At 35.1% G+C, this 26,561-nt stretch overlaps 1 protein-coding gene across 1 annotated transcript; it reads right to left on the bottom strand.

Moving 5' to 3' along the window:
* Window positions 1-883: 883 nt before the first annotated feature.
* LOC130895138 (uncharacterized) lies at window positions 884-26,561 on the bottom strand. The gene is made up of 3 exons (XM_057802301.1): window positions 26,401-26,561; window positions 2,531-3,657; window positions 884-1,995 (listed from the first exon to the last, which is right to left on the bottom strand). The coding sequence occupies exon 2, from the start codon at window positions 3,655-3,657 to the stop codon at window positions 2,533-2,535; it is 1,125 nt and encodes a 374-aa protein (XP_057658284.1). The 5' UTR covers window positions 26,401-26,561; the 3' UTR covers window positions 884-1,995; window positions 2,531-2,532.

Genomic DNA, 26,561 nt, shown 5'->3' with positions numbered 1-26,561 from the left:
ATATTGATGGAAGTAATTCCATACTACTAGGGTGAATTCACTATTATAACCATGGATGAAACGTGGTACCATCACTTCACACCCGAAGCAAAAGAACAATCAAAACAATGGACTGAAAAGGAAGAACCGGCTCCAAAGAAGGCAAAGACCGTTCCATCTACAAGCAAGGTCATGGGAAACGCGTTAAGATGTTTCCATCAAGTCTTTGGCAATGTTTCACACAAATAAAAGGGACTGAAAAGGAAGAACCGGCTCCAAAGAAGGCAAAGACCGTTTCAGATGCAGGAAAGGAAACAACGGCGAGTATTATGCGACCTTATTGCAAAGAAATAAATCAACAACGGCTGTATTTGGTTCAGAGAAAGTGTTGTTTCATTAAGACAATGCATCAGTTCACGCATCCTCTATTGCAACGGCTAAAATTAATCGATTAAAGTTTGAACTGCTACCTTATTCGCCTGATTTAGCCTCCTTGGATTATTTTTTCTTCCCAGACTTGTAAAAATGGCTGGTTGGTCAATCAATGATTTTCCAGCAATCAAGAGATGATGTCGGCTGTTAATGGATCTTGACGATTTCTATTATGAAAAGGGTATCGAACTTATTGAACATCGTGTATGGAGCTAAAAGGAGGGTCAGGTGGTTCTGGGACCATCCTCTTATTCATAGAAATATTGATAGTATATCTTCTTATATGGATTTGATGGTTTTCAGTCGGAAAAATTTACCTATTGAAAGTCTTACAGTTTTACTTTTTCTTTGGTTTTATTTCTTTCTTTTTTTAATCTTAATTCCTGACCCCTCCAAACCGAGGATCTGAAACCGCGCTTGCTAGATTTCGAATTGTGAAAATATCTACACTACAAGAAATAAAACAAATCTCAAATTTTCCAAGTACCATTTATTTTTACAAATAAATATTGACTAGATTAAAATTACACATTATTTTCAGCAACCGATTAATATTATTTACAAAACATAACGAAAACGATGAACTATTAACCGATAAAAAAGTTCGTAGATTGACACATAGATGACGCTACAAATATTAAATCCGTATGATTTGTAGTTAGCCCTAACCTTCAAAAATCACGTTTATATATTTGACAACTATTTTGAGTGAAATTGAATGAAAAAGATTTTCGTGTGTTAATAAATCGAGGCTATCGTCGAAATGAAGACCCTAAAAATCTATAAGGAACGTGTTAGACATACCTGGAATGAATATTTGGGTAAATAGAAGCTCAATTCGAAGTGTTATTTCTTCAAGGCAATGCAACGTGTCACAAATCAATGAAAATAATGAGAAAATTGTATGAATTAAGCTTCCGAATCCACACTATAGTCCAGATCTAGACCCCAGCTACTTTCCCCTGCTCTCGGATCTCAAGAGGATGCTCGCTGGGCAAAAGATATTTGTGGTGATGCAAATGAAGGTTATTTTGAGGCCGAAAACAAATCGTACCATAAGAATGGTATTGAATCGTTGTAACGCAACTATATTGAATAATAACATCAAATTCTATGAAAAAAAAATATTTGCTAGTCTACGAACTTTTGAAACCATCCTTACAATGATCAAAAAATACTGGTAGTATTTTTTTAAAAAAATCAGATTATATTTTCTATGATAACTCAAGTTTTTTCCTGACAGTTTGTTTTTGACAATTTTGATTCAGTCCTCCATTGAACAAATAGTCAGGTCAAAATTTACCATAATTTCTATGAATAACGCCTGAAGCTTGTTAAGGTTATAACCGGAAGTCGTACGTAAATGTTTACTCAATTCATCGTGATATACCCTGTATAATAATGAACGTAGTATATGTGATATGATTTTGTAGTTTGAAAATGCATTTCTTCTTCCAAAAAATAAAAAAATTCACCTATAAAATTGTGCGAATTTCGCCTCTCCAAAAAATAGCTTGAAAGTTGTGATTTTCCTAAAAAGAGTTTTGATGTTTCCTGTAGAATCTGGTTATCCCAATAAGATATCTGTAAATGAAAAATATTTGTAAGAGGTCGAGAACAAATTATGGTTGAAGATTTGGTATACAAATTTAAGTAGGTTCTTGAAGCCTATGAGTCTATGAGTGCTCGAAAGTTTTTCTGCGTGACGAATATTATCTTTTAATTGGAAAAGTCCATAGGTTTTGAATCGGGACTGCGTGGAGGCCAATCTACATCATCTATTGGACGTATAAGAGGCTGCTCCATTCTGGTGGAACCAAATTCTTCAGTTATAAAAAGGGTATCGAACAGTATGGAACTAAAAGGAAATAAATCACAAAATTTTTGTGTTTTCATTCATTCATCAGTTTGAATAAAGTTCCTGATTGACTTTCCTCCCGCGCCCTTTTGAATAGCTGCGTTTCCACATACAAATAATATAGAGATGAACTTGTAAAATTCCAGTGTTGCCTTTCCGATTAAGAAGCAGTTAACGTATCGAACTCGACCCGGTAGCTATTCGAAATTAACAAATTACAGTTATTTCAATATTGTTTTTGATATTTTCTAAAAAACTTACCCCTAATTTTCGTCTACAACCTCTAACGTCGGACTCCCCACGGATTCTATATCGGAAGAAACGGAAGATTCGTCATTTGTATGTTTTTCGGGCTTCTGTTTCATATAGTCAACAACTAATTCCAAACCAATAACAGCTCTCAAATCTCTAACTTTTTTTTCTTCGTTTTCTTCTTTAATTTCGATATTATCATTTCTAGATTCGTTTATATTTTTATAAATGTTCGTTATGTTCGACATAACATAGTTGGTGCTTGTTTTATTTGTAGTTTTATCAAATCCCATGGATTTTACATCGAATTTCGTAGATTTAGTTTCTTTTTCCGATAGATTTATGGGGTTCGTTGATTTACTACCACTTGGTACTGGTACTGAGAATGCCGAACAATTTCTTGTTTGTTTAAAGGAACTCGTAATAGATTCTGAATCGAAATTTGAAACTTCCGTATGCGGAATTTTATCTTTCGATGAATGTTCGCTAGTTAGAGTTTCGTTATCTTTGTTATTCTTTTTATCGTATATGTGACCTGAAACTCGGAGATCTATGAAAAAATGTAGCGGATCTATGCCGTAAGGAGGCGCTGGATATAGAGGAGGATACCACATAGGAGGTGGTGGAGGTAAAACTAAATTTTGAGGATTCTCTTGGGAGATGTTGTGATGCATATTAGAATAAACCTCAGGATTATTTTGTTCGATTTTGTTGAAATTTTCAGTTTTATTTTGAAAATATTCAGTTACGTCTTTGTTCATAGTGAGTTCCAGAGGATTTTCCTCAGTTTTCTTATTACTCTTCAACATCCAATCAATTGAATTATCTTGTTGAACCACCTCTTCCGATTTGGATTCGTTCGGAGGCTTAAGAAAACATTCTGTCCTCGACGTTGTCCAATTTCTTTTTCTCGATCTTCTTATCGGAGGATGAAACGACTGCGATCTTTCTGCTTTAGCTTGTACGAACGATCTCAGCATTTCACTGAAGAAGTAAGTGTTTGGGAGTAACGACATGTTGTATAGATACGGTGGAGTTGCAGCCAAAAGTCTCGATACCAAATCAGTATTGCGAAATTCCAGCGGGCTAATTCTTTGTTTTGGAGGCTGAGGCAAATGCTCGTTGGTAGAAGTCATCTGGAAAAAAAATTCAAAGTAGATTCTGAACTAAATCACGTCAGATATAGATGAGATAAATGTTCACTGGAACCCAAGACTTTAAACGGCGAAGAGATAACAGAAAAAATACTTTTGGAAGAGGATATACAAAAAAAGAATTTAATACTGGAAATAATCCACAAGAGGAAACTCCCCTCACATAAAACAATAAAGGGATGAAGGAAACGACCCCTAAAAAGTTCATATGGATCTTGGGGAATTGTGAGTATGTGAGTATGTGAGTAATTGTGAATATTGTGAGTAACTGAACAAATTTTGAATGGTGTAGAGCTTTGGCAGACGTTTCAAGACATTCTCATCGATCTGCCATTTATTGCAAATCGAAATTTGTGTCAGCTTTTATTTATTTTATTTTTGGTGTAAAAAACTGCAAACCCATCAGAATTAATTGAGCTTATGTGTTAGTTTTTCTCAGTTGCTTCTCTGAAATTACTGTATTCACTCTTTCTCTAACATAAATAGATAAATCTACAAGTAAGCATGTTTACCGTTCTGTGTTGGAAACTTTGAATTTCTTATTTAAACTTTTGAAAGATTGCTTTCTATGTAAGTAAATGCAAATGGTAATTCCCCACTTCTCTCTGAAAATTGATGGTAAGTTATATTAAAATTTATAACGCAAAAGTTTTAAATGTCTGTGTCAGAACGTATATTTCCATAAATTTTACCCCGCTTTATAAATATTTTCAAACTCGAGCACAGTCTAGATAAATTTTCTTTCCATTCAAGTCCAACTAAAGATGATTAATTAAGTATATTTCCTCAAAGAAAACTAAATGCAAAAACGGTGATCGGAAGCTCATGGTCAACTAGAGAGGATGCCCAAGAAATCCGAAGAAGACAGAAGCTAAAAAACCGGCCACGAAAACTCCTCAACCAGGAGGCAGCTACGCACCAACTGCTGTAAAATCAACTGCATCAGCAAGACAAAAAACACGAGTTATCGTTCGATAGGTTGAGTCAGTAAAAAAAAATACAGAAAAACCAGCGAAGACTCGCACATTAGGACGGCCAGACAATCGCGAAGATAAGAGTGTATAGCCAAAAGGCTAACTCTTAACTAAAAGCAAAGACCTCTCGAATCTGCCATACAACTTTTGGCGAGAGGAAGAAGTCTACGTGCGAAACTCTACACGAACTACGATGAGGACCTGTCGAAATGCCATGTCGTAGTGGAATGTCCTTCGCATCCATCCGTGTATTTATCCAGGCGAGTGTGTGCACATACCAATGGAGAAGGTGTAATGCTCCAAGATATTATAAATAAATCAAAATTCTATATCTACAACAACCAACATTTCTTCTAGATCACTACCATCTAAATATTACTTGTTGTAGTCTCTAGAATGTAAAGACTTTTACTACCATTGAGTGTGGTGAATTCTTCAACTTCAAATATGTTCAATATTAAACTTTGTGGTAAAAACAATTGAAAATCTTCAACATAAAGAGATCCATCTAAATCTAGATATTTTTCAATTGATAAGAGCATTACGATTGAAGCAGGAACAATCGCAATCAAATTTTTCTCTTTCCAATATTATGAACAACGAATTTTGACACTGATTTAATGGACGCAAGTAACAATTACTAAAACGATATCGATTGTCCTTTCACCTAAGATCCACTTAATGTACACCTTAATGGTTAAGTCCATTCTCACGTGTGGAGCCATAGTATGGTGGCCTTGGACGAAGAAAACAAACACACATTTCAGCGCCTCGAGTGTCTTAATATCTCTTGAAGTCTTACAGGGTTTTCTACCTTTGGATGCCATACAAGCTAAATATCCTCATAGGCAAGCTAGACCAAATAGTCATGCAATAATTTGAGCATAGGCAGCATGTGACATTACCATCTTCCAAACCATGGTATTTGCTGTGACGCGATATTCAATCGACGCCATAGAAGTACAGATAGCAAAACTACCATAGAAGTAATGAAACGGTCTGCTCTAAGCTTATGCTGGAGTGATCCAGCTCGTTTGGATGTCCGGAGATAAACGACGGACTTGCCCAAAACTCTTTCTTGATATAACCAAAATTGTTTGCTATTACGTCTCGAAGCGAAATGTTTGCTAAACAGACTCTGAGAAGATGGATATAGACACCTGGCTTGAGACAAGTTGAGTCACACATAGATGGGGCTTCTTTATCTTTATTTGACTAGTGAATAACACGTATGACTTACTTTCCTTCTGTTTGGCGTCTGGTGAAACCCCAGTCTACCGTTTGCAGCTGTTGGTTTCGAAATCACAAGTTTCTATCTCATCAAGTTTCTCCCATTTCGTCCAGGTCTTATTTTATTTTTGCTTTTTGTTATCTTTAAGACCATGGGCTTGGCAGAAGACGACATCTGCAGATTCTGCGAGTAATCCATGGAAACAGCAAAGCATCTCTGCGAATGTCCTACTCATATCACTAAAAGGCTTAAGTACGTCGAAGGAGCTATACAATTTCAAAAACTGAAATGATATGACTTGCTGGTTTCCTTGTATGAATAGTGATTGATTAAAAATTCTCATCAACTGAAATTTTTAACTAATAAAATTTCAGTGATGCGTCCGATAGATTAGCTCTTCTTTTTTTTTTTATATAAAAGTTGTTTCGGCGATGGTCTAAAGTCAGTGTATTGGTCAAACTCGAGCATAATCCGAAAAGTTTAATATCGTGAAAACATCCCCAAAAGATATTCTCATATTTTGTATAAGAAAAGCTAATAATCTCGCTTAGCTCTAACTCTCAGGCTTTACCACTAATTAATTTGCATTTGGTAGTATTCCATTTTATTATACATTACAAAGTTTGGAGAATAACGAGACGGCAAGATGACAATCTGTCAAATTAAAGTTCTTTCGTCAATAAAGGGAGAGATGCGAAATCCGGCACAGAAAACGGGGATAAAATATAAAATCATTGACGTAGATCGAGTTTTTTCTTAATTATTATAAGGTGAGTCTTCATACGCTCCCTAGTGGGCACAAAATTTAAGAGTTCAATAATAAAAATGTAATAACACAAAATTAAATAGCTTTGTATAAACAAAAAATTGTTTATTTTCTTTATAATGGTCAGACAATTCCTTCTTAAGTCATACTGAATACTTTCGGCATATTTTTCGCACTAAATATTGTTACGAACTCGTCTACCAACATAGACCGTGAAGTCCTTTCTGTTCCATTATTTAACAGCACCTAATATCATGTCTGAACCTCCAAAAAAGATTATTCCAGATGTACTTTCGGCATATTTTCAGCACTAAATATTGTAACGAACTCGTCTACAGACATAGATCGTGAAATCCGTTCTGTTCGATTACGTTAACGGAATCTAAAGTTTGGTAGACGCGCCGTGTAAAATCCCCAGAAAGTCTTCATAAAGCGGAAACTATTTGTATTATTTTTATAAGATGCTTACGTCTTTCGGGACCTCTATTTATAAATACGGTTCTAAAAAGGCCTTTACGGCAAATTAGAGATTTCGAACTTTCTGGATATGATTAAAATGTATTTAAACGAGCCTCTAACAGCCGAAGTAGTCAGTTGATCTAAAGTCGCCCCGAACACATCGAAATAGACAAGTAAACGGTGTGTTTAAATAAATTAGTGTTTAGTAATAAGTCTTAGTGCAGTGTTTAGTACATAGTGAATAGTTTAGTGTATAAATAAATATATATAATGAGAATTATCACTCTCAAATAATTCACATTAATAAATTTGGTGTAATTAGGAATGACAATGCTACATTTTGAAAATTACGAGACTGCAATTTATATAAAGGGTGAGGAGACGATTCCGAAAAGAATAAGACAGTATTTGATGTAAAATTCATTCCGCGTTTGATCCTCTACAAAATTTATTGTGAATGTTAATAAAATTGAAGATTTAAAACAACTCATTTTGGTGACTTTTGACTTTGAATATTTAAAAATCGTGACGTACGAAAAACTTTTTTACAATTTTTTTAGAGATGCGTAGAATAAATTTTTTTGGTTTACAGTTTTGATACCAAGAATCCAAGAGAATTTCCATCTCAATTCACATTCAGCTTCAAAAAAGCTTCAATGCACCACAACATACTTGAATTATTCAATAGTTGGTATTATAGATAACGAACCGATTGCCTTGCAAAAGAAACCACTTCTCTCACCTCTAAGATCAAAATAATTGGAATCAAGTTACTTCGGCTCTATGTGACATTCATCAAATTAATAAACCACCTAGGCGAAATATTGAGAAGGACCTGGAAGTAAAGTATCACAATCTCAGAAAAATTTGCTTTTTGGGTGTTGAGGTTGGAAGCAACATGTCCTGGCATAGTCACGTGGCCGATTTAGGCAAGGCAGAAAATCTTGGAGCCCTCTTCAAGACCATGTAACAGCTTCTAATCATCTACAAGAACCAGATTCGTCCATCTTCCGCACATTTGAAGCTCGGCTCCCAAGCATACCCTGAAGTTGCTCGACTCAATACCAGTTCGACTTATAAGCAATCCAGAATTGATTTGGTCGCCGACCTGAATCTGTTTTACCAATACTATAAGCTTTGAGTAGTTTTTGCAAGACCTACTCCACAGCCAGACTCATTTCGTTGAAGAAGTGGAAGCCTGTTGTATCAGATACCAAGGCACCACAGCCTGCAGAAGTTATCTACAAGCATCTCCACACGATAGGCACCACTCGAATTACTTTTGTGGGCACATTTTACATAAAAAAGTATGTAGCGCCACTGGAATTTAAATCGACGCAAATTGAAATGTTCTACTGGATCGTTTTAAAGTGAACATAGATAGAGATTTCTGTCGAAGGCTTTATCCTGTTAAAGCGACTTTGAGAGAGTGTATTTTGGTGTTAAGAAGAATAGGTAGGATGAGATTTAGCATATCTGAAAAAAAAGCCGTAGACGTAGCGTTTCCCTCACTAATTATTTTCGAAATAATTTTTTTGGTACGCGAATATTTCAATAAAATAATAAAATGAATTAACCAAATTTTGGAAATTGCATACTCAGGAAGTTCAATTTGAGGATGAATAAAGTCTTGGCGAAAGAATTTTTCCTGATGATGGGAAGAATACTTCTCGAAAACTTGGATTTTCAGTTCAATAAATAGTGTACAATAAAATTTCCTGCAAGCTCCAATAAATTGGTTTTTGTTCTAACTAGTCAGCAAATACTATGGTACCTTGGTACCTTTATATATACAGGGTGTTCGACAGATCGTTGAACATAGGAAGACAGGGGGGGGGGCATTTTGTATCTATTCAGGCAATAAAAAAAATCCAGGTCTTAAAAAAACATTTTATAGAATTTTTTTTTGTTTTCTAGAAATTTTGCACTTTCGTACCTCTAACTTTTTCATTTTTATAGATAGATCCAATCTTTTTTCTTTATCAGAATCTTGGTGAATGGCATGGCCAATAAAAATTAATATAGGTCGCGAATTATTGCTAGAAACTAATTTGTGGACCACCGAACTCCAAAAGCTAAAAAATATTTTAAACTTCAACTTGTCGTTGGGTTTAAAAAAAAAGTAAAGGTGATAGAAAGCTTCTGATTTTTTAAAAACATCGCTAGAGTGCAGGTTTTCGAACGGTACATAATTTGTTTCGATATCTTTTTCCTAACCGGAGTTGTAATTTTTTTTACATAGTTGGATCATTTCGACGAAATTCGACTTCATGTAAAGTTACAGATTTATTCTAAAATCAATACAAGGATTAAAATAACGGAACAAACGTATCAAAACTTGAATTATTTATTTCAAAATCAGTTAAAATCATCATTTAATTTAAATTTTGTTCGAATTGGCGCCCCTCATTTGTAATGCAAGCTCCGCATCGGTTGCGTATTTCCACTGTAGTAGAATTTCGTCGAAATGGTCCAACTACGTAAAAAAAAATACAACTCCGGTTAGGAAAAAGTCATCGAAACGAATTATATACCGTTAGAAATCCTACACTCCAGTGATGTTTTCGAAAAATCGGAAGCTTCCTATCACCTTTACTTTTTTTTTAAACCTAACGCAAAGTTGAAGTTCAAAATCTTTTTTAGCTGTTGGAGTTCGGCGGTTCACAAGTTAGTTTCTAGCAATAATTCGCGCCCGATATTAATTTTCATTGGCCATGTCATTCACCAAGATTCTAATAAAGAAAAAAATTTGGGTCTATCTATAAAAATGAGAAAGTTACAGGGGGTCACTGGTACGAAAGTGACAAAATTTCTAAAAAACAAAAAAAATTCTATAAAATGTTTTTTTAAGTCCTGGATTTTTATAATGACCCCTTCCTATGTTCAACGATCTGCCGAACACCCTGTATATATATATACTACTCTCTAACAACGCTGCCATTATTGTAAATAAAATGGATATACGAGGATGGTCGCAGAAGTATCTGGCCCAACAAAGAAAACACAAAAATTTTTGGAAAAAAATATATTTAGGTTTCAGCTTGATCCCTGTTCAGCTCCATACACATTTCCCAACGATTTTCAATAACTTCGATACCCTTTTTATAATAAAAATCGTAAAGCCATGGCAACTTTTGTAAAGGTCTATCGCCTGCTCCTTTTTCGATACATTCCCTTATCCAGGTTCTAAATTCTCACTCCACCTCGTTCGTGGTCGATGTCTACATCGTGTTCCAATTGGAGATTTATCCTTTGCTATTTTAACGCTGTTACCTAACCTAACAAATTCATTATGGTTATCTATATAACTTGAACTAAAGTTTCCACTTTTTTACCGGTCCAGTAACTTTATCACCGAAATCTGACTAAGAATTTTCGTGTCTGAGTTCTCCAAGTGTCATTTCGTTTTTGATTGCCTCAATTCTGATTGTTTGGTTTTTAAATTCGTGTCTTTGTTGACCTTCTTTTCTCTGGCTGCTTCTACTCTTATATCATCTTTTAGATCTCCATAACTGGTTACGTCAATTACAAGGTACTCGAATTTCATTATCCGTTGTTTTATTTGACCTTCTAGCTCTAATTTGCAACCAATAGACTCTTTTCATGTCATGCATCTTTGGTTTTTCAATCGAGATATTCAATAATCTTCGCATAGCGCAATATTTGATTTCTTAGCCATACCATGGTACTAAGCGAGTTTCCTTGTCTAAAACATCTACTGAGTGGTATGGGTTTTGCTACTTCACCATTAATACGAGCCCAAAATTCATGGTATGGATTATATTGATCTGTATGTCTCCTTTGCACAGTAGGTGTATAACATCTTCCAGTTTAATACGATCAAACGCTTTCGTGAGGTTAATGAAGCATAGAAATTTGCCGTAGGATAAATACTGGATCTACACCGAATCCGAATCCTTGCTGCTCTAGATTTATAATCAAATTTATTTTGTTTTTGATAATTTTTGTAACGAGATGCATTGTTGTATCCGGCAGATTTATCCCCTTGTAGTTAGGTGGTTCTGGTTCTAGTTTTGTTCTAATTTATTGTTGATTGTGTCAAATATTTGACAGTTGTTTGATGACAAAACCTACATTTTTTACAAACCTCGTATACGACTGCCAAATTTTGACATCCAATTATGGTATTTTATATTTTTAATCATGAGGAATTTTTTCACGAAAACAAATTTATGTACACACTGTATACATGATGTTTCGAAAATTAACAACCCTGAGTGTAATCTACTTGACGGGGGGGCGGTATCCGTTATATTCTAAGACAGAAATAAGGAAACTCGCCGCCTCCGACGTCTACTGCAAACACGCTTGATTTAATTGCTTAGTCTCGGTAATTTCCAAAATGGCTTTATTCGACAACGGTATCTTATTGTCATTATCTCCCAATATCCGTGGAATCGGTTGAATGGACCCCTCACGTCTCACTATATATAAGGAAATTCTAGAAATTTGTCTTCGTCTCCATTTGTCATTTCTATAGTTCTAGAGACCGAAAACGTGGACAGTATTTAAATTAATGGTCCGCTTATTTCACAAGTCATAAACCAAAAGAGATGATTTGATGATAGATGTGTAGAATTGTGTATTAAAATGATTCAATAATATATTTATTGGATCCACTACTATCTTTGTTAATCATTTATCGGAAACTATCGATACTTTTTGTATCTTTTCCGCAGATGATACCACAACCAGATGGTATTAAATTGGATGATAATACTATGTTAAATCGATTACTAAAAAATTGAAACTTCTTTTTATTATACGCAAATGGGACATGAAATCGGAGCCGATGAAACTACTGAGCTAGGTAATCTCATATTGAGCACATTAGCCCAAAATTATAAAGACAAATTCGACAGTTGAGATGTTATACACTAATTTATCAAAAACTATACAATAACATTTCTAGAAGTACCTGGCTTGACCTAGAGATGGCGGCAGTTGCTTGAAAAATACCACTCTGAGTGAGGTCGACCAAAAGAGGTGACGACTCCAGAAATGTTGAAGAAAATCCACAAAACTAGATGATCGTCGACTGAAAAAAGTGCGATACATCGCATATTGACCGGAAATTTGGACAAGATAAACAATTATTTGTTAGAGCAGTGCCCAAACAAAAGGAATGAATGTGCCTCAACCAAATCTCATCAAATCTTGGTAGGAGTTAAGATTGGTTAGTGGGAAAATACGCAGTCGAGATCCGAGAAAAAAATGGTACTGGCCACCATTCATGGGTATAATAGATATGGCTGTTATCAATGGATTTCATACAAAATTTTGCATGTAGTACAGTCAATGAGTTGTTTGGAGTTTGGACAAGCACTTGCTGTGTCATATTTGAAACTCAACTGCAATGGTACAAAACGAAAAATGCATATTGCATGTGTAGCTTTCGAAGAAAGAAGTGAAAACTATTTTCAAAGAGAAATTGGTTTTCTCTTGGTCATTCTCTTTGGTACCCTTCATTAATGGATCTATCGTATTCTATACCTTTAACTCAAGCAAGCTCTTCGAGACCTTTCATTGGAACATCTCCTTTGGATTCAAATTTGAATAAATAGTAATTTTCGAGGCGCAAAAACTGAATGCTGGAAGTGGTAGAAGTTCAATAGTAGTTGTAGGAGTTGTTCGATCTTATTCCATCTTATTCCATCCGCATTAGATTGATTTCTAAGTACACTAAACCTTCATAATTCCTCCAGGTACTCAACAAGACTGCTTGTATCCACCTCTTTTCGCGACTAGCTCTGATTATAGCCCTTTGTCTAACCCTTGATTTTCTAAGTTTGGAATGTTAAGAAAAATCGATTAAAAAAAACGATCATCATTGGGAAAGGTAAGAAGTTCTTCACGCACATCTACACGACGTTTCGCTGGAATCTAGATCGTACCTAATAATGTATGGTACCTCAAATTCCTCAAAATCCCACGCTAAAGAACGACTTGAGCGAGTACGAAGGGTCAAATCTCTACTATTAAAACGAATAAACCAACGGTGTGTCGTTCACTCATTAACTGTGTCTTTCCCCTCGATTTCACATCTTTTTCCTTATTTCCAATTTAACGATTTAACATTATTTATATTTATTTCATGATTACGACTTGCAGCATGCTCGGCAATACCGGATTTTTCGGTTCCTCTATATTTTTAATGAGCTGTATGCTCTTTAAAACGGACATTAACGGACGTCTTAGTTTGCCCAACCTTCAAAAACTTGAATCTCAATATTTGATTCCAACAAGATGGTGTACCACCTCATTATGGTCTTAGTTGAAAGGTTACTGGATAAACAATTTGGAAGAAGGGGGATTAACAGACTTGAATCAGTTTTTCTTTTATTTTTTTTTTTAATGAACATTCAATTTTCTGTATTACTTTAACATAACCCTACATATTACTTAATATTGGATAAAAATATTTATACAATGAGTCTTTGGACTACATTACAGATATTCTTGTCTTTTAATGTGTCAATGCCAGCACGTGTGACATAAAGTTAGGAAATAAATACAACAAAAGGTCTTTAGAGAAGTTGGGAGTGCAACGGTAGTGCAGAATATGATAGCAATTGTTCACACTTCATATTGTTTTAGAGAATATAGCAACTAGACCAGATAGTTACCATTACTCATAGTCGTGCAGAAAATTTTAACTATATACCAGCCACCGACCATATCTCGGAATTATATTACACCTTCAGGGAAAAATAAGGTTCCTAAAAACACGTAGAAATTAAAAAAGGAAGATTTTTTCAAAATTCCCCCAATTAAGTGGCTCAAATAATAGATGAGGTAGTTGCTATGAAAAAATGCCGGTTCTGCTTAGCCGATTTTTATATATCTTAGGATTTTCCATATGTCATTTCTATGAACTCCATGGAATCCTTCAAGATCCATATCCTCTTTCTGTTTTTTTTTTTTTATTTTAAAGCTCGTATCTTTTGATCCTCCGTTTACTCTAAGCCCTTGTTATGAATATTTCTATTATTCTCGTATATATCTTGTTGACGAGCGTTTTCGTAGTGGGATTGCGGCAATATAAAACACCAATATATTCTACAATAGAAATCTCCAATGTAATTGGTTTTCGGGGGTTGACACAACTTAAAAATTAACTTTAATCAACTAACAAAAGTTTTTTATTTGAAAATATCGAATCAATTAATGTGATGAGTTCGTAGAAGATAATTAGTTTGGAAAACGCTTGCGCAATCGTTCCAAATCAAATCAAATGATAGACAGACGGCGCATCAAAGCTCAACCAATTTCAGTTCAAAATCATCTTCCAGTAATTTGTCAGAATATAATTTACGTGCTTCAAAAGTCCATGAAGCACCAAAGATAGGCCCTAAGAACAATGACAACAGTATACAAGAAATCGCAACCATAGATGAATTACATTTATAAGTATAATTAACAAGATATGTGAACTGGAGTCTTTGCCAGCTACATTATTAGCGTTTTCATAGTGGGATTGAACACCAAAGTGTACTAACTCTAATATATTTCCGAGGTTTCGAATACTTATAAGTAATTAATTTGAGTAAATTTTAGCTCGGAAATATATTAAAGTTAGCACCATTTGGTGTTTGATTTTGCCACAATCCCACTACGTAAACCTTTATTTGTCTCTATAATTATATTATTAGATTTTATGTAAGTAAAACATTCAAATTTATACCACGAAAAAAGTTCAAATATAATAATTTATTATGGCTTTTTCGAAACTGCGAATAGTTAAATTAAGATTTCCACACACAAAGTCAACTTAGAAAGGAATTATCACGAACAAGGCATCATAATCCTGTTCTCCGATAGTCAATCAGCCGTTAGAGCTCTAAGCTCCAATGTCATAAGATCCAAGCTGGTTAGAGAAAGTCTGGACCAGCTAAACAAGCTAGGCAAGAAAATTATGGGTTACGGGACACGCCGGAGAAATTTAATATCTGGTAGATTTGCTAAATTAGGGGCAGACCTGAACCCTTCATAGGACCTGAACCCTTTTGAGGTATTAAATACAGAACAATAGAGAAAGCATTGGAAAAGAAGATAGATAGGGCTAAAACCACTTACTTGGACTATCTACAGACACATCTGGGAAACTACGACCAGAGAGGATCTGATGAATGTATCTAGCTAAGTAACAACAATCTATGAATACCAACAGAAGTCCTGTCGGGACACTGTCGCGTCAATAGACGCTAGGTTTAACAGAGGGTGCGCAATGTGCAGATATTGTTATGTAGAGGACGAAACTTCTATCCCTATTTTCTCGAAGTGTGAGTCATAATGGAAATTATCTTCTACAAACTCATTCAAGTTACGTGATTTGATATTTTCAAATAAAAACTTTTGTTCGTTGATAAGGGTTAATTTTTAAGTCATGTCGACCTCCAAAGACCAATCACATTGGGAATATCTACTGTAGAAGATAAAGCGGATTTTTCTTTCCGTATTGTAAAATTTCGAAATATTCCTCTTAAAAATCTATTCCGAGTGTCTTTTATTTTCAGTCTCATTTATCCCAACTCGAGTGAAATTACAGGAATTGTATTTATTCCAAAAAATAATGGTACGACAAACTTCGAGCTTGAAAGATATTTGAATAAAAGCTTTTATTTTCATCAAGAGATTTTAAAATAATGACTTATCTCAAGACGAGAAGTAGCTTTAAAACAAATTAGCCATTTTTTATGGAAATATGAAGCGAGGGAGTGGAACTAAAGATGCTAATTTTTCTACTTTCAATTATAGTCTTAAATTCGGAGGAGCATTTTTCAATCTAGATAATTAAAAAATAATTGTATCATTTTTCTTAGCAGGGGATTACGATCAACAATATTCACACACAATAACACAACTTTTAGTCTGTTGCCGCGAATTTCGTGGTTGACTTTCACTTATGACTTCTTCAAACCTAGCCTCAAAATGTTTTGAACAACAGCTCGAGTTACTTATGACTTGTTTTCGTCAAACCTAACCTTAAAATGTTCTCAACAGAGCTCGAGTTACTTATGACTTGTTTTCGTCAAATCTAACCTCAAAATGTTCTCAACAGAGCTCGAGTTACTTATGACTTGTTTTCGTCAAATCTAACCTCAAAATGTTCTCAACAGAGCTCGAGTTACTTATGACTTGTTTTCGTCAAATCTAACCTTAAAATGTTCTCAACAGAGCTCGAGTTACTTATGACTTGTTTTCGTCAAATCTAACCTCAAAATGTTCTCAATAGAGCTCGAGTTACTTATGACTTGTTTTCATCAAACCTAAAAAGTGCTTTTAAATTTAGAATAGGGATTATTTTACTACAATTAAAAACTATTGGGTGCGATATGACTATAAAACTTCCACTTCATAGTCACCTGGAGAGGTTTTCGTAAAATTGAGGAGATCCAGTGAAGAGCAGGAAGATCGTATGCATCAAAAAAGACGCAAAGAAGAAGCACTAGCGTTTCACAATACGACATTTTGAGATCATCATGGGACATACCTTGAGATTGAGGCAGACAATCCTTCAAAAAAAGCTTGTGACAGGCGACGAATAAACAACAATCGACTGTATGAGTTTTTTAAAACGAGCTACATTCAATGAAAATTGTTCGAGTACGAAGCATTTCTATGCAAATGGTCGCTTGTTTTATCGGAATATCTGGACATTTCGCCACCGTTCCATCAGAGCAACGCAGAGCAATCAATTTTGAATGGTACACCAACATTTGTTTGTCAGAAGTGTTCGAAAAGATCAGGGAATCCAATCGCAGAAGACGATCCACGACAATGCGAGTTTTCGCAAATTAGTTCATACAAAAACATTTTTGAACAGTCAAAACATCGAACTGACGAGTCATCCACCGTACAGTCCTTATTTAGCACCCGATGATTTTTTATGCCCCCAGATCAAAAATAAATTGGAAAACGACAACGACACCTGAAGAAGCAACTGATACTTGTTTTGAATCGGAAAAATGCTTCAGCAATTAGTTCAAACGCATGCAAAAGTGTCTGGATCTCAGTGGATATTTTGAAAAAAAACTAAATTTCCAATATTTGTTTCCATTTGTTCATCTAAAAACCTGTTAATGGACTGTTTTTGATTTATTCACTTGCACTCTCATTACATCTGAGTTGTTCTGGACTGGTTCGGTTTAATAATGTTCCAGTTTTCACGGAAAACGTTCTATTTGTTATACTCCTGTTCACTATATTCCTTTTGGAGGACCTTCTCAACATATTTCTGATATTTTTCCCCACAATAATATAGAATCTCCACTCATTGCACAACTATCGGGACTGATTCGTTCGTATCGTAATTTTTAACTTCTGTATTTGACACTAGATGGCGACACCATACATAAAAATAGCGTAAAAAATATGTTTGTAAAATATTTAATTTTTTTATTATCATTATTATTTTATAAATGTGTTTTTGTGCAGTATTAAACGCGACTTTTGTAATACGATATAATTCCTCGCTTGCGCGATAGATGGCGCCACAATAAATGCATTCAAATTTAAAATCCGGTACGAAGCGGTTCCGGAATTACGATGTTGTACTGTATAATGTTTATATTCGAAATTTATTTATAGTTATTGTGAACCGAAACGCATAGAACGTATTCAGTAAATAAAAATAAATTTCATTGTTTTTCTTCTTCTTTTTGTGTTGTATCTCGCCGTATTCAAATATTGTAGTTATACAGCGACAATATGCTGTCCGATCTATTGTACCACCTTCATATACGTGAAATGCTATTCTGTATACACTATGAACCCTGGATACGTAGCCGCATCAACGGAAACACGACCCCTTTGTTGAACAAATATAGGCTAATGAAATCGTCCCCTGAAAATCAAGCCGTTCCAGCAAATACGAACAAATGAACTCGAACATGTGTTTCAGTAAGTTATAAACAACTCGCGGCAATCCTATTTTGTATTTTCGTAATTGCATTGTCCGTCCGTAGATATTTCTGTTTTAACCAAACGGTTTTTTCAACAAATATTGTATCGAAGAATGTACAGTCTCCATCTCTCATCAAATAACACCAGAACGTACGATTTAAATCGTCATATTTTCTATTTCTGCGTTTTTTCTTTCTGTTATCAGACATTCCAAGTTACGCGCGCTCGAAAATCAAATAAGCAAACAAAATCTGATTGCGAGTTGATACAGCTCGCTGAAAATATTTCTTTGCAATTTCGTTAAGCTGTTCCAGTCTTCTAACTCCTCACAATAAGCCTCTCGTCGTTGTACGGCGTAATATGGTAACGTGACGCTCAACATTCTGACGCCCGGCGTCGCATTCCCGATTCGCAACAGGGCGGCATTGAATACTACAAAAGGATCGCTATGCAGAAAGGATTATTAAGTTTGATGAATTACAGAGGCGTACCAACATTTTTTAATTTGTTTACATTAGGAAGATGTCGAGTTGTGGTAGAAGATTTATTACGCCCTTTATCTCCGCAATACATTCGAAATTGATAAAGGAATTCATAGATACAAATAAAATTGGGTAAATTTACTTCAAATTTGACTGTACTATATCATTAATACGAACCTTCACCCTAACCTCATACAAATAGTATGCGGATGTTATTAAAAAAGTAAAACTCAAACGACGACTTCACTAAGTGACGAATTGATAGTAAAATTTGACTGTACTATAATATAAATACAAATAAATGTCGATATTCATTCTACGCTCACACAAATCGATGATTTTACCATCTAATGATGCAATAAATTCCTTTGTAATCTTAATAAAACGGCCTCGATACAATTGATTTTTTTAAAAATCAGAAAGTATCACTTTAATGACACATATTTCAATTCGATAGAAGACTTTTAATGTTCTTATTTATTTAAACAAACAGTTCTCAGTCGCAGAACGGGTGAGATTTATTTATACACTTAAGTAATTTATTGATACACTAACTATTCACTTAAACTCACGCACTAAGCTATTTACTAACACTAATTTATTTAAATACACCGATTAGTATGTATGGATTTGGGGCGATACTGAAGAACTCGAAGAATCCCACTCCTTTTAAAAAGTTTAGAATGGGGGATGGTTTTAATTGCCAGAGATCTTAGTTACACCCAGGTAAACAATAGGACATTTAGAAAATACCAGGCGTGTCTACCAAACTTAAGCTTCGACAACATACTAGAACAAGACCGGATTCACCGGCTTCTATTATCGAAGTTTATTAATAAAAATAAATGGAGTGGCTGTATTAGTACAGGAAATTTCTACCGATTTTGTAACAAATATATTGCTCCAATATCTTTATCAACATTCTCTTCATATTTATTTTTATATGTACTCAAAATGTGCAACAAGATTTTGCTAAAAGAATATTAGATGCGAGAGGAGTAGATAGGTTAACCTCCAAATCGATGTCACAACTACTAGTGACTATGTGAAGCCTTGTAGTAGACCAACTTCGAGGCGGACTAACTGACAAGAATACGTCGATGACATTGTTATTCACGCAAGAGAAACCCATGACGTACCTAGTCACCTTCACTTGATAAAAAAAATTTAATATGTTTGAACCTACAAGTCATTGATTAAAGCACTTGAGAACTAGATATCTGGAGCAAATATAGATACCAATAAACCCACGAAAGCACTGATGGTGGGCAGAATCTTGGATTAATTGAGGTTATAATCCAAAGATCCAGCTTGTATCTAGACATCGATTGGGCACTACAACGTATCTAAAGAACGTACGGGTCTAGAACCATAAACTTTGAAAGACCGAGTGTAATACAGAAAAATGTGTCTAATTCAATTTAGAAAGGAAGTTTATATCAAGTCCGAGAGCCAAGCACGCGCTAGAGCTCTGCGCGTTGAGCTTTAAGCAAGTCCTTTGGCCTAGACTTCCGTATGATGCCGGTGGCGAATGGTAGTGGGGTTTTGGTATGTAATATGGAGAAGGGGTGTGTCAATGTGATTTTTTGACCATTATAATTACTCTGGGCTTATCAAACTCGTAAATGGGAAGTGTCCTAAACACGCAAAAGCCGAAAAATGTCTAAAAATTTTAAATTATAATGAACTTTTAATCATATCACTCATAACATACATAGTCAAATTGATAAAAGTGCTTGACATGGCATAACCTAAAATCTAAAACACAAATTTTTAGGTTAAAGTGGGTTAGTTCACTTTAGGTTAGGTTAGTTAAGGTTTCGTTAAATTAGATTAGGTTAGGTTAGGTTAGATACGTTCTAGGTGTCGTTCCGAACTCTCTGAGTTATTCCAAGCAATTTCTTCGCAAATTACACGCCATTTATGCGATTTTCTAGTTTCGATACCGTTTTTTGTTCAATTACAGCTGCACCTAAGTCTAATGATGATATTTACCTTGAACAAACTGTTTACTGTCACTAGAATAATACAAATAATCAAACTGTCTGACGATGATAACCGCTCGGATCGAAACTTTATTGAATCCCAGTTAATCGTACGCCCAGTCTATGGTTGATCAATGGAAACGACTAAAGAGGTATTTAAAGCAGATTGTTCTCAGAAGATATCAAACAATGAAGTCACTTGTGCCTGAATTATAATTTTTGAAACGGTAACGTTAAGCGGCTTAGTTCCGCCTCGAATATTTTCATCAGTAGAACGATGAGGAACAATTAAAATCTCGGATAACCGAAACAGCTTTTCCGCGTTCCGAATTTATTCGTTTAGAATCAAGTTTTTATACTTTACCGGATTTCTAGTGCCACGCGAAAATTTCGAAACAACTATATTTATTCCGGTCAAATTAGACCAAAAAATAAGAGTGAAGCTACATAAATTCCCATCAAGATGAAAATCAGTAAAATTGCTTAATATACAATTGAAAATTGTATCATGTATAGAAAAAATTTTATTCAAGGTTCAAGGTTTTCGCGATTATCAGCAAAACGGTAAGTTTTATCATAAAAATACTTCAGACAAAAATTGAAGATCATAAAATTTTTCACAAAAAACGTATCGACACTTTTTTTTCTACGATCCACCGTTTCTGAGATATAAAGATTCAAAAAGTTGTAAAAGTTATAATGCTTCAGATTTACTGTCGTATTTAATGGCTATAATTATTGCACCAAAATTGCACACCAACATCGTCGAGTTTAGCAACATCTTCGTCCACCAGTCAACAGAAATTTCTTACAAATACAACAAATCTCGGTTCATTTCAATGTTGTAAGAAAAGCTGCTGAAAATATATATTAAGTACGAAAACTTTTACAACTTTTTGAATCATTATATCTCAGAAACGGTGGCTTGTAGCAAAAAAAGTATTGATACGTTTTTTGTAGATAATTTTATGATCTACAATTTTTGTCTGGAGTATTTTGATGATAAAACTCACCGTTTCGCTAAAAATTGCGAAAAACTCATTATTTTTTACCTTTAACCTTGAATAAAATGTTTTCCATGCACTGAAATTGTATTCTAAACAATTTTAATGATTTTCAGATTGATGGGAATTTATGTCTAAATTGACCGGATGAATATTAAGGTACTAGAGTTGTTTTAAACGAGAGTGACGTTATGAATCTTTCGAAACGATTTGACATCAAACGGGGTTTACCCTCTAATACTGATTCTAACAATAATTTCTCACCAATTTATAGATCTTTACCAAAATCAGTTACCCCTAATCTTTGCGGAATCTTTAAACTTCATTGTCATGAGAAAATTTTACAATTTTATATCCAAATAATTATGAATTATGCCAGTCTATGGTAGATTGTAGAATTCTGCCAAAAAATAATGAGATCTTTCAAGCATAATTAATTTCACAAGCGAATTCCTTACTTCTCTGGTTTCTCAAAAATCTTCAGTGCTCTGAAGTCCTATCCCTCGATGAACGTAGTCGCAAAAATCGCAACCGCACGAATCCGAATGACTGCGCCAGTTATATTTTCGATGTCCGAAAATTTATACTTAAAAATTTATTCAACTCAAAATTACAATTATTTTACACAATTTGAATGAACAGAACTAATTTCATAAGCGTGTTAACAACAAATTCATTAATTTATTATTTACCACAATCTTATTTATGATAAAATAAATGCTGACAGTTGTTTACGTAATTTGATCCTTATGCGTTTAACTATTAAACAGATCTGGATTTTTTTTCACGTAACTCCTCCGTCCCTAAGAATAAAAAATAACGGATGAACGTAGATTTCGTGCTATAGTATTAAAATACTTAGCCGGTTTTTCTTTTCCGCACTGTGCGGAAAAAATCGCGACCCCGCGAGTCCTAATGACTGCGCCAGTTATATTTTCGATGCCCGAAAATTTATATTTGATCCTTATGCGTTTTAATTTTTATAGAGTTCTGGGATTTGTTTTTCACGTAACTCCTCCGTCCCTAAGAATAAAAAATAACGTATGAACGTAGATTTCGTGCTGTAGTATTGAAATACTTAGCCGGTGTTTCTTTTTCGCACTGTGCGGAAAAAATCGCGACCCCACGAATCCTAATGACTGCGCCAGTTATATTTTCGATGCCCGAAAATTTATATTTGATCCTTATGCGTTTTAATTTTTATAGAGTTCTGGGATTTGTTTTTCACGTAACTCCTCCGTCCCTAAGAATAAAAAATAACGTATGAACGTAGATTTCGTGCTGCAGTATTAAAATACTTAGCCGGTGTTTCTTTTCCGCACTGTGCGGAAAAAATCGCGACCCCGCGAATCCTAATGACTGCGCCAGTTATATTTTCGATGCCCGAAAATTTATATTTGATCCTTATGCGTTTTAATTTTTATAGAGTTCTGGGATTTGTTTTTCACGTAACTCCTCCGTCCCTAAGAATAAAAAATAACGTATGAACGTAGATTTCGTGCTGCAGTATTAAAATACTTAGCCGGTGTTTCTTTTCCGCACTGTGCGGAAAAAATCGCGACCCCGCGAATCCTAATGACTGCGCCAGTTATATTTTCGATGCCCGAAAATTTATATTTGATCCTTATGCGTTTTAATTTTTATAGAGTTCTGGGATTTGTTTTTCACGTAACTCCTCCGTCCCTAAGAATAAAAAATAACGTATGAACGTAGATTTCGTGCTGCAGTATTAAAATACTTAGCCGGTGTTTCTTTTCCGCACTGTGCGGAAAAAATCGCGACCCCGCGAATCCTAATGACTGCGCCAGTTATATTTTCGATGCCCGAAAATTTATATTTGATCCTTATGCGTTTTATTTTTTATAGAGTTCTGGGATTTGTTTTTCACGTAACTCCTCCGTCCCTAAGAATAAAAAATAATGTATGAACGTAGATTTCGTGCTGCAGTATTGAAATACTTAGCCGGTGTTTCTTTTCCGCACTGTGCGGAAAAAATCGCGACCCCGCGAATCCTAATGACTGCGCCAGTTATATTTTCGATGCCCGAAAATTTATATTTGATCCTTATGCGTTTTAATTTTTATAGAGTTCTGGGATTTGTTTTTCACGTAACTCCTCCGTCCCTAAGAATAAAAAATAACGTATGAACGTAGATTTCGTGCTGCAGTATTAAAATACTTAGCCGGTGTTTCTTTTCCGCACTGTGCGGAAAAAATCGCGACCCCACGAATCCTAATGACTGCGCCAGTTATATTTTCGATGTCCGAAAATTTATATTTGATCCTTATGCGTTTTAATTTTTATAAAGTTCTGGGATTTTCTTTCACGTAACTCGTGTTATGTAGTTTTTTGTTATTTTACGAATTTTTCGGCACAAAGTATTAAAAAAACGACAGTTGTCCCTAACCGAGCACTAACAACACCCTTTCACTATCTACGATCATCGAAACAAAGACAAAACCACAAATGTGTATCTAGTATTCGTGTTGACCTTTAGAGGGCATTTCTACCCTCGTTTTTTTTTATTATTTTTTCCAATATTATTAACACATGCAATCTGACTTCCGACTCCCGACAGTTGTTAGGAAGGTTCAAAAGTTCCCCTGTCGCTCACCCACGACTACATCGGATTTTTTTATACCTACAAAGTCTTAATACGTATTTATAGAAAAAGTAAAAATAGTTTTTACATAAAAACTGTGAGTTTTTGGTTACATTGTGTTATGTCTTCAGTATGTTTGTATATAAATTATATTTATCAGATTTCGTAGTAATGGAAGCGAACAAAAACAACTCAAAAAATTACTTTTTTAGATAGACGCTAAATTCTAAAAAAAGGGAGGAAATGATCGATTTATTCATTATGAAAAATATTTACAAAAATTCACAGTATTTATAAGGAACTCACTAGTTACACATTTTTACCACCTTTTCGGAAACTTTTTGATACCGTTACCGAAGAATTCCTTAAGTACAAACTCCTCTACAAAGTCGTCGGTGTTGATACTTAACCTCCGAGGGCTTCTTTCAGTAATCCAAATATGTGGTAGTCCCAGGGTGATAAGTCCGGACTGTAGTGGTGATGTTCTAGTATCTCCCACCCTAACAGAGAATATCTTGGAGAAGAATCGTACTTTGCACTGGAAGGCTCTCCCGTTTCGACTGATAAGCGGTGTCACATGGGTTTTCAGAAAGTTGGAGAAGTATGCAGCATTTATGGGACCGACGGTGAGTTGTCCCAGAATACAAAACGCATAATCTTACCCGCAAACCTGATTATATTCTCTTTAACAGGCGCCTCTTCCTCCTTCTGTATCCATGTTTCGTCTATGTTTAAAAATGAACCTTCTTCATCTCGTTTTGCGAGAAACTTCCAACCACATGAAGTTTGCTCGAAGTTCAACAGTTTGGGAACCCGTCGCGTCATTATATCACGATATTGAAGGTATTCGTGGATGGTAGACTCTACATTACCAATACTAATACCGAGTTCAGCTGAAATATTTCGAACATTCATCCTACGGTCCTCCAAAATGAGTGCGAATGTTGTTGGTGTTGGTGGTTCGTGGTCGACGACCATTCTCGACGGTTCGCGATCATCTTTGAACGCTTTGGCTCATTTAGATACAGAAGACAGTCATTAACGAATCGATTTCGTAAACGTCGAAGAATTTCCGTGTTTTTGATGCCTTCCCACAGCAAAAAACGATGCACAGTGGCGATCAGCATTTGGCGTTCACTCATGTTCATATCACTCGGCCAAAAGTAATGCATAATCAAGCTACGGCCTTCGAAACTTACAGGCGCGCCATCTACAGCGTTTTTCTCGATCATATTTGTACCACCCTCCTATATTGCTGGTTTTCGCCATGTTTCTGATGTTATCTCGCAAAACTTGATATAAAATTAAATTAATTCAAACAGTCATATTAAGACAATCGTTTTTGTTGTTGCGTAAATATGTAAAAAACATGATTATGTAGAAAATAATGGACTAAACCGAGAAAAAGTTAAATAAATATTATCTTAAAGGTGTTGTATTCCATAGAATGATTTGTTAGTGCCTTTGAAAGCGACCATAAGAACACGGATGATACTGAGAGTCCTGAAACGTCAGAAATGGCGTAGATTTTCTCTTGAAAATAAATAATATACAGGGGATTGGTATAAAGTGATGTATAAATCATCGGGGTAAAAATTTTTCAATCGGCGTGTATCCAACGGTCTGCTAGCAAGGCGAGCTCTGCAAAGATGAATATGGCATGAGTCAAGCAAAGACACACATAGATGGACTTTGTGCGACTCATACCAAACAACTGCTACAACTAAATAGGCGCGAAATCCACACCATGGGCATCACGGAGTGCCGTTGGTGCATGGAGGAAGATGAAACTGCATACCACGTCATCTGTGAGTGCTCAGCACTCACACGGGCGCGGTTGTAACACTTGGGCAAGCCTCACAACTAACTTAAGACCTATGTGCTCAACGGCTCCTTGTCCGCCGAAGTATGAACAGGATAAGAAAGTTTGTATTGAAGAGTTTCACGTGATAATTTTTTTGAAGTGTCCAAACGTTTTTTCTAAAAAAGGCCTCAATCAATGTAGGCTGTTTTCCTTTAGATATTCCTCATTACGCCAAAATAGGTTGGTGGGACTGATGAGTGAACAGAATTTTGGTACGTTTTTTCACTTTTTGTTGTAAAGAAATCACAAATATATCAAAAATAGTTGCAAAAACGAAGCTTTCAATCCACAATTGCCGCCAAAATAAATATGAAAATATTCATTACAATATTTACGAATTTTTTTCGTAGATTTGTCAAAGGCATTCGACAAAATATACATAAGAAGGTAAATGAAATTAAGTATACGTGTAAAACTATTAATTAAACTCACCCTTAAAGACCGCAAACTGCACTTTCACATACACAAATCGCGGAAGTGAAGGTCTCGCCACCGAAACTACCCAATTAGTATTTTTAGGATTTGTATTTCCGCTAAAAGGAGCGTGTCTAGCGCGGATCAAGTCACTTCGACTGGCGCGATGGTTTAAAACC

The sequence above is a fragment of the Diorhabda carinulata genome, chromosome 6 (assembly GCF_026250575.1).
Source record: "Diorhabda carinulata isolate Delta chromosome 6, icDioCari1.1, whole genome shotgun sequence".
NCBI classification, from domain to species: Eukaryota; Metazoa; Arthropoda; class Insecta; order Coleoptera; family Chrysomelidae; genus Diorhabda; species Diorhabda carinulata.
Note: the sequence above shows the minus strand (reverse complement) of the source record. Positions and strands in the feature narration are given on the sequence as shown.